This window comes from Quercus lobata, chromosome 11, assembly GCF_001633185.2.
Source record: "Quercus lobata isolate SW786 chromosome 11, ValleyOak3.0 Primary Assembly, whole genome shotgun sequence".
Taxonomy (NCBI): Eukaryota; Viridiplantae; Streptophyta; class Magnoliopsida; order Fagales; family Fagaceae; genus Quercus; species Quercus lobata.
In genome coordinates, this window is record NC_044914.1 from 23,364,367 (window position 1) to 23,374,150 (window position 9,784).

Here is a 9,784-nt window from a genome sequence, read left to right on the forward strand (position 1 = left end):
TCATATATCGTTAATGCCTTCGTATAGCACTACTTGGGCCATCTTGCCAATCTTCATGGTTTTGATTAGAGGTTTCTCCACGTTAATTTGGATGCAAATTTTGGCAAAACTCCCCCTCTCTCCATTGATCGTATGTGAGTCAATCCTAAGCATAGGTCCAATGGTGCTTCCAATCTTTTTAAGTATGGTGGGTTCATAAAATTCTATAGGTAAATCGGATCTGAGCCAAATTGCAACTGAGGAACACAACACTTTAGAAGCCTTGAATTCGGGTTCCCATTGTCTAATGGCTAGGAATTGTTGACCAACAAACCATGGTTTGCCCTTCAAAACCTCATCAAGGTCGGATTTAAGCCCAAATTTAATCAAAAAATGACCATGTTCAAGGTCAATGATGTCCATTCTACCAACTGGTTTCCACATGGTTCTCAGCTTAGATGACAAGTGCATGTATCCTACATTTCTCCCAAATGTTTTCACGATAATGGACTGACCCTAGGGTTCTCTGATTCTGCATTTTTCCTCCTTAGGGAGCTTTAGTGCAGTCATAACCTCGCAAAGTATATCCTCTTCCTCATCAGACTCTATTTCCTCTTCCATGGAAGATTCAAATCCAAAGGCTTGTACATAATCACTCGGGATAGCTCCCACCAGGCTTTCCTTGTAACTTCCTTGTTGGTGGACAAACCTATCATCCTTACCAAGATCGTTCCCCGAATCTTCACCCTTTGAATGATCATCTTTAAACTTCTTGGTGCTTTGTTCTAGTGTATCCTCCTCTTCAGTGCTTCTCTCACGAGTACTCATGGGTTCTCTTCTTGTGTTATTTAATTAGAATTAACATTGAGCTTTTATACAATACAATAGAGTGTTATTGATTTCCAACATTTTACAACCGTTGATACAAAAATTAATTTATTTTAACCACAGTTGATGAAGCTGTTGATAAAACTATTCTCTTTTTAATATTTTTTTACCCCCTTTTACTATGGTGCCTGAAGAAAAAAACTAAAACAAAATACTTTTTAATATTTTTTTCAACAGTTATAACAAATGCAAAAATAAGTTTATGAATTTCCTTATTTTTACTCTATAGTTGTACTCAACCGTAAAAAATTAAGCTTTTATCTACATTTTTTAGTGACCATGGATATAAATATGTTGAAAAAACCCAAGTTTGTTGTAGTGACCATATATAAATTTCTTGCATATATAACCAAAAACAAATTCCATAAATTACAAAAATATAATATTTAGAGTTTCTAAACTACAATGTAAATATAAAAGTTTACCTATAAGTTATTTTAATGTTGCCATAAGTGAGGAAATAACCAGCATAATCAATTCAGAACACCAAATCAAATATGAATTGCATTATCTAAAATTTTTTATAAAAAAAAAAAATTATAGAATTTAAGTTATAATTGAATTACGTTAGTATCTAGACCTTCTAGGGTACCACACTCAAATATTGTATTGCAATGTAAATGTAAAAGTTTAAATATGTAAATACATACTTGCAAGGTTGTAGGTAGAAGAAGAGAAGAATAGAGGTTGTAGGGAGAAGAATAGAGAAAAAGAATTGTATTGTAGGTATTCATTATGGATTATTTGAGATATATCTATAGTTCACATTGAAGAAGTTGATATAAACAAAAAGTCTAATATTAGTCTATTGTTAGTTGAATAGATTTTTATAAAAGACTTTTTCAAGCGTACTATGTTGCTATTAGGTTGCTGTTTTCTTTTTTCATGTAGTATTATATGGTTTTTTATTTGCTATTTTATTTTTACGTGTAGTAATATAATTATAGGATAAGAAGATAAGAAAAAAAAAATTATGCCTAGTTAAAAAAAAAAAAAAATCTAAAACATGTAGTTGTGTACTACTTCTCAAAAAAAAAAAAAAAAAAAAAAAAAAACCGTGTATTAAAATATGTTATTAATCATTAATTATCATTATATTATAATTAAAAAAAAAAAAAAAAACATGTACTACTTCCTCTTTTTACGTGTGCTTTTGTTTTTGTTATTAAACATTAGGGTTTAAGATTTTTTTGTTGCTGTTTTTTTTTTTTAATTAAGATTTTTTTTCAATTTATATATTATAATAAGGAAATAAGTAGATGAAGAATTTGGATTATAATTGTTAGGATATATGTGTTTCACATGTTAGGAACATATGTCACTATTTGATGTAATTGGCTAATCATTTGACAAAACGCACTTTACTTGTAATTGGGTAGATCTAGGATGTGTTTAATGCTTTAAGAAACAATGTTTCAAGTTCAAGTATTAAAATCATGTAAGTTTGTCCAAGAATCAAGTGTGAAAAGTGTTGTTCATTAAATCTCGACAACTAGCATCTATTGAGAATTAGAGTTGTCTAAATCCTGTGGCTCGATAGATAAGGTATTTGTCGAGGTTTATGAAACTCAGATTTTCGAGTCTATTTTTCATCCAATCCGTGATTATATGTTTGAATTTTTTTTTCTCACAACCCTATACATATATAAGAATTATCTTAAGGGTCATCAAAGGTGACACAAGTTGTACAAGTGTTAAGTAAAGTTTTGTTCAAGCAAATTGTGATCAAAGACAAAATTTGCTCTAGTTCATCTTTCTTGTGAAGAAGCTGCTATGTTTGTACACCATAGAGTTTTGTAACCAAGGAGCTTCTTGATCTTCATCGTGTGATGAACTAAAAAATTTTGCAACCAACAACCTTCTCTAGTTGGTGATTGAAGTCGCGTACTGAAATCCGCGTAATTGGTTAGTCATGTACTGAGAGTCGTGCATTGAAAATGAGAGAATGTCACTACGGAATAAGTCCAATTAGGTATTGGGGTAAGGGTTCAACTGTAGGTTGGTATAAGGTATTGAGATTCCTTTACTTGTAACCACTTGTTTTGATAATAGTGGGTTCTCGGGAGTGGTGACCTTAAAATCACCCGGTGGGATTTTTGTCGTGTAGGTTTTCCCCATTCGTAAACAAATCATCGTATCAATTTAATTTCCACTGCATACTTAGTTTAATTGGTGAATTTTTTGTTCTATCACGTTCATTGCATGTTAATTTGATTAATTAATAAACTTGGCTAATTAATTTATCACAAGGGGTCAATACGTTTTTGGCCTATCAATAATCAAATTACGATTTTTATCAACTTGGAAATTATACAAAAAGAAAAATTATATCTATTTTTACTAAATTTAATAAAATTTCTGTGATTATAACTATTTTTTAAATAATCTAAATCTAAAATTTGTAAGATTAACGTGTAAGATTTTTTTGTTGCTGTTTTTTTTTAATTAAAATTTTTTTCAACTTAAATATTATAAATAGAAAAGGATTAGATGAATAATTTGGATTTTAATCAAATTAAGATTTTTATCAACTTAGAAATTATTGGAGAAGAAAAATTACATATATATTATTAAATCTAATTTTTTTTTTACAATTTGATGAAGCTATTTGGCACTACCACGACTTCTAAGCCCAACTTTTATTATATGTTATACGATATGCGTACAATTTGACTTAATTTTTTTATAATATAATCATGTTAAGATGTGCCTTAAGCGCACATGCTAAAGATTAATAAATACTCAATTATGAGTTGTAACGCATATTTTAAATAAAATAAAATAGACATGTTAATAATCCGTTTGCTTACACAAAGAAATTTATTGTAGTTGTGGGCACCAAATACCACTGTTAGTAAGACAGTAATTGGGCCCCCAATTAATTTGTACGTGGGCTATATTTCAATCCTACTAATGGGGCTCTCAACTTAGTCTGGTTCATCCTCTATTAGCCCTAATATGAGATCCTCCCCCTGCCTTCCCTCAGTTCCCAAGTGTTTCCCTCTCGCTTTTCTCACCCACTCTCTTTGTTCCTTCTTCTCACCCTCCAACCAAAATTCCCCTTAACCCTTTGCCTCTTCCCCATTTTATAGTATTGGGTTAGTGGGTTGGGTTATCATTATTTTCCTACTATACACATCCTCCCATGTCCAGGTAAATCCCTAGGGATCCTTATGACTTTAGAGGATTCCCTCGTAACTTGTTCCAAATGCCATCTAGTGCTTGATGGCAAATTCTCCAAAGGCATTATTTAACGTTCCGCCAGCGAACCAAACCACCCTTATTTTCTTAGTAGGCCCAGCAGTCAATACCTATGCTCGGCCGGACACGACCCCAGTTAATATGGCTTTACCAATCATTGTGGCCCGATCTTTGCGCACATCTTAATGGGATGGTTTTAGCCCAATGATCCTGGGCCTCAATTATGCAAGCTATTCTAGGCCATTTGGGTTCGAACCCTTGCGGATGGGATGTCCAAATCCCTTTAGGCCCATACCCCCATAGTAGTCATATATGCTTTTTAGATATGTGTGTGGACGACTAAGTTCCGAGTTTGAAATAAAGTCAAACAAGTAAAATAGTTTTACAAATGTGAATTTGTATTGATGAATGTGTGGTACAATTCTCTGTGATTATAAAAGAGCAATTCTCTGATTCGATTTCCTTGAAAGATTTGTTGATTAGAATCGTGGTAATGTGATTTTTGATTCAAACACTGAATATACTTCAATTTGGCTGAAGAATGGATCAAAGACCTTTGAAACATAATTATAATGAATCTCTGGTTATGAGCTTGTTAGACCTTCATGTTCTTCGTGCGTTCTTCGTCTTCGAAGGTTTGTGGTGGAAATTCTTCGGTACTTTAGAGGCTTGAATTCGTAGAGCTTCACTAATTTGTTGTTTCTTGAATTTTCTAGAGGCTTTTGAGCTTGATTCCAGTGAACTTTGAGATCTAAGAAGATGATTTGGATGATTTCTCTTCAAATGTTCTTCATATTCGAAGGTTTATGGCAAAAGTTCTTCTGAGTTTTTGGGCCTTGAATTCATAGAGTTTCATTGATTTATGGTTTCTTGAAGTTTCTGAAGGCTTTTGGGCTTAATTTCATCAAACTTTAAGATCTAGGTAGGTAGTTTGTACGATTCTGCTTTAAATGTTCGTCGTATTTGAGGTTGAAGTTCTTGAAGTTCCTGGAGACTTCAAGGCTTGATTCTAGCAAAACTTTTGTACTTTTGAATCTTCTTTGATGCTGCTTGTGGCATGGATGCCTTGGTGTGTTCCAAGATGTCTTGGTGTGTGTATAGGTGAGCGACACGTGTCAAAGTCTGATTGGTGACATGTGTCACAGTTTGATTGAAGGAGCTTTAAGACTTTTTCTCCAAGACACATGGCATCGTTTGATAGGCCAAAATGTCTTGATTTTTAAGGTGACACATGTCAGCAATTGATTGGATCGTTTATGTCATCGCTTACGTGTGTCGGATGTCATTGCTTACACATGTTGATGTGTGGCATATGTCATTGCTTACATGTGCATTTTGCATTTTTATTTTATTTTATGTTTTTATTTCATGACATTTGGCAAATTTCTATTGGTTCCTGAATGGTGATGGTAGAAACTAGTTGTAGTACGTGATGCTTTGTAATTGGCCGTATTTTGTGGATTTGGTAGTATGATATGTCAACTTGTGATAGTTCAGAAATTTTTCCTCTCTACTTTAAAAGTCTCTCACATATACAAACTATGCCAATGGTGAGCAAAATCTCATTGGTTCAAATTTTTTTTTGGGTGTTCAAGATTTTTTTTTAAGGGTGGTGAACAACTCATATTAATTTAATTTTTATATTTATTTTTTTAGGGTATATATATGGTGAGCAAAATCAATGGTAAGCAAGATTTTTATTTTTTAAGCAAAATCAATGGTGAGCAATATTCAATGGTGAACACCCTTTTTTCTTTTTGAGGAAGCACATGAACACCCTGAATTCAAGGGCGGCTCTATGTGTGTATATATATATATATATATAAACTATATGCCAATGGTGAGCAAAATCTCATAGGTTCAAATATATTTATATATATATATATATATATACACATATATATTCCCCCCCAACTCAAGGTGTTCATGTGCTTCCTCAAAAAAAAAAAGGTGTTGATGTGAACACCTGACCAATAATTTATTTTAAAATATATATTTAATATCTTATCAAAAATATATTATACACTTTTTTTTGTTATATATAGCTTATCAGTAACATAAGGCTACTCAGCTGCTCTCTCTATCTCTTGTGTTCTCCTCGTTTCTCATTATCCATGGCTTCATCAATTCCACTTGATACCTTAAAGGCATCACTTGTTCATCCACCTAAGGTAACGAGTGTGAAAGCACTAGTTGAATCAACTGACTTCTCCTCCCTGATCCCTTCGTTTTACACCTTCACTCATAATCTCCATGATGAACCAATATCCGATGATCCAGATGATTCAATCCCCATTATCGACATCTCTCTTCTTGTTTCTAGTACCCCTGAAGAACAGTCCCAAGTCATCCATCAACTCACCAAAGCCTGCTCAGACTGGGGCTGCTTCATGGTACGTACAGTTTATCTTATATGCATATAACTAAAATTTGTTTTACGTGTTTATAGTTTTTGCTTGTGACTAAGATTTGATGAGGGTCTTAGGTGATTAATCATGGTGTGTCGGAGAGCCTGACGAAGGCAATGATAGCGTCGTTTCAAGAATTTTTCGACTTGCCAGAGGAGGAGAAGAAAGAGTATCAAGGAAACCATGTCATGGATCCAATCAGGTGTGGTACAGGCTTTAATCCTTCAATAAATAAAGCAAACTTATGGAGAGATTTTCTCAAGTGCGTCACGCATCCTGAATTTCATTCACCCAACAAACCTGCGGGGTTCAGGTACATTTCTTTTCATTTCAGATTTAACATCCTAAATCATATAACATATTATGAATAGAAATCCAGTTCTAAAGTGTTAAGAACTTTTTGCAAATATATACAACATTGTGTGCAATTTGTTCAATCTACAATGTTATTCTTACATTGCTTAATATAATGTGAACTAAGAATTTTCCTTCTTTTAATTATGATAAATTTATTTTTCAACTAAAATTTCAATATTAAGAATCAGGTCATGGCCCATGCAATTCATAATGAATGGTTTATTTATGTTTTTGTTGACACAGTGAGATTGCATTGGAGTTCAGCAAAAGAAACCAGGAAGTAGTAACAGTATTACTGAAAGCTATTTCAAAGAGCTTGGGGTTAGAAGAGAGCTACATAGACAAGGCCGCCAATTTCGAGTTGGGTTTACAATTGCTCGCTGCCAACTATTATCCAGCATGTCCAGAGCCAGAGAAAGCAATTGGCATCCCCTCTCACTATGACCATGGTCTGTTAACCATTTTGGTAAACAATGGCGTCTCTGGCCTTCAAGTAAAGCATAAAGAAAAATGGTTTAATGTCAATATCCATCCCAATGCACTCTTTGTACAAGTTGCTGATCACTTGGAGGTACATTTTGTCATGCTTCTGGAACTCCATTTTTACTTGTCCCCATGTGTTATTCATCTCCTCATTATCTTTCTCAATTACTTTTTTCTGTGAAACAACTGTGCCAGCTAAAGTTAACTAGTAAGATCGGTCTGATACACAATTTTAGGTTTAAGATGATAAAATATTTTTCATTCACATAAAAAAAAAAATTTGGTTTATTGCTAATACTATTGATCATGCAATAGCCTTAACATTAATAAGTAAAGATGGATTCACTTATAATCACATTAATAAAAGATTTTTTTAGATCAATTTTATATGAGTCCATTACATACCCAAAAAAAAATAAACATATGAATAATTATATTTTTGGTTTCAACAATTTAGGATAAGTACGATTTTGTTGTTCAAAAGTTCGAATTTGATCCTTGAATGTTTAGAAAAAGAGAGGGGTGGGGGGAGTAATTTTGTTCTTTCGTTTATGAGGTCTATTAATGTTTGTTACTTAATTTGTGCACTCTTAAACCTGTGGTTGGTTTGATTTTAGTCTTGTAAATATGGGTTTCTCAACATTCCATTAGTCACATAAGCAGAAAAATAAATGAAGAAACAAAATTGTCCACTTTGTATAATTTCAATGATTAAATAAAAAACCGTAAAATTTGAAGGATTACATAATCAAACTTACACCAAATTTCATAATGGAAATTAGAAATTCCCCTAAACTTATTTATGTTAAATGTGACAAGTGACATGTGAGCATAAATTTAAAGGTAAGAGAGAAAAATAGTGCTTTGATGATGACTTGATAACAAATGTTGCTTTAGAGAGAGAGAGAGTTTTTTTTTTTTTTTTTTTTTTTTTTTTTTAAGGACTAAGAACACACAAAATTAAAATTATATGGTTTTCTTCCATTTGGGACATAGTGCAATTATTTAAATATCATTGGCTTTATGGTTTTCACTTATCATGTTCTTGACATACAAGCCTAATGAATATTTAACTAAATGAAATTTGTTTTGAATTAATCAAAATTTTCTAAATATAATGTTTCCCTGCAAGATTTTGAGCAATGGCAAGTACAAGAGTATTGCACACCGGGCACTTGTGAATAACAAAGCTACAAGGATGTCCATAGCTCTGGCACATGGACCATCACTAGACACAGTTATAAGGCCAGCACCAGAGTTAGCGGACAATGAAAGTCATCCCCTAATGTATGTTGAAATGACGTATAGGGAATTTTTGGAATTGCAGCAAACTGGCAAGCTGAGATCTAAATTCCGATTGAATAGTGAACAATGCAAAGCATTCTGAGCTAGTTGATTGGTTTACAAAACCAATTTCTCAATTTAGTTTAAATAAATGCTGTCAAATTTGGTTTAAATTCAATCTCTCTCTCTTAAATTAATTAAATTACAATTTCGTCCTTAAAATTTTATGGAGACACCAATTTTGAATTCCTACATTTTTATGGTAAAATTTCTTCTAAGCTATTTCAGCTTAGTATGATACATATATATATTGGTAGATAAGAAGAATAAGTACTAAAATTTTCAAGGACAAAATTTCTAATTTTAAATTTTTGAGAGTTGAAAATTAAACTTCGGCCAAATTTAAGATTTTCAGCCATGTTATTCTCAATTCTCATGTTTATTAGATTTAATATTTGGTAATAAATGTTGTTTCTATTTATTTTGTATTTATGTAATAAATGTCATATTTATAGACATTGTAAGGACTAAGATTGTGGCCCAAGCCCACTTAAAGCAGTTGACCCAGTACAACAAGCCCAAAATAATATATTTGTAAAAGAATGAATTCTATAAGCCAACTACAATGTAGAGCAAATATTGACTTGAGAATAATTGGGCTAGCGCTATTAATATAAGTGCAAGAGATGCAAATTTTGCATAAAATCTTCCTGGGGCAAGTCTAAGGAGGCATTATTCATTAAAAGTCAATGCTGATCCTTTTACAATGAGTTTCAGTTTACTCTTCCTTTCTCTTTTTCTGTGTTAGATGTGCATCCCCCTTTTCAGGGGAGTTCCTTGCCTTATATAACCCCTACCACTGCATCTCAACCCTCCATTTGTAGTCTCAGGGGAACAATTTGGATGCTTGTCCCATTAGGACCCTTCTGGAGGTGGTAGAAAGAGCTATGAGTTGTGAAGTTACTGTTTAGGTATCATTTCCTCATTAATGCAGATAGCTAAATTGGTGCGGAGTATTGAATGTGAAGGTGGGAGGTGTCTCCTTTAGGAAACTTCCTTCCTCCACCCCTATATGTCTTGTACTCTTTCTTTGTCATCTACTCCCTTATCCTTAGCTTTTCGAGGTGCCAGCTGCCATTTGGTCTCTTAGTCCTCCTTGGGTAAGTGTGATCCTCAGAGTCTGA

At 33.0% G+C, this 9,784-nt stretch overlaps 2 protein-coding genes across 2 annotated transcripts; one reads left to right on the top strand and one right to left on the bottom strand.

Annotated features, from left to right (window-relative positions):
- On the bottom strand, positions 1–423 carry LOC115966600. The gene has a single exon (XM_031085804.1). The coding sequence runs from the start codon at positions 421–423 to the stop codon at positions 1–3; it is 423 nt and encodes a 140-aa protein (XP_030941664.1).
- Positions 424–6,152: 5,729 nt separating this feature from the next.
- LOC115966253 (protein DMR6-LIKE OXYGENASE 2-like) lies at positions 6,153–8,744 on the top strand. The gene is made up of 4 exons (XM_031085506.1): positions 6,153–6,461; positions 6,554–6,789; positions 7,077–7,404; positions 8,449–8,744. Exons 1-4 carry the CDS (start codon positions 6,183–6,185, stop codon positions 8,701–8,703), a joined length of 1,098 nt encoding a protein of 365 aa, XP_030941366.1. The 5' UTR covers positions 6,153–6,182; the 3' UTR covers positions 8,704–8,744.
- The last annotated feature ends 1,040 nt before the right edge of the window (positions 8,745–9,784 follow it).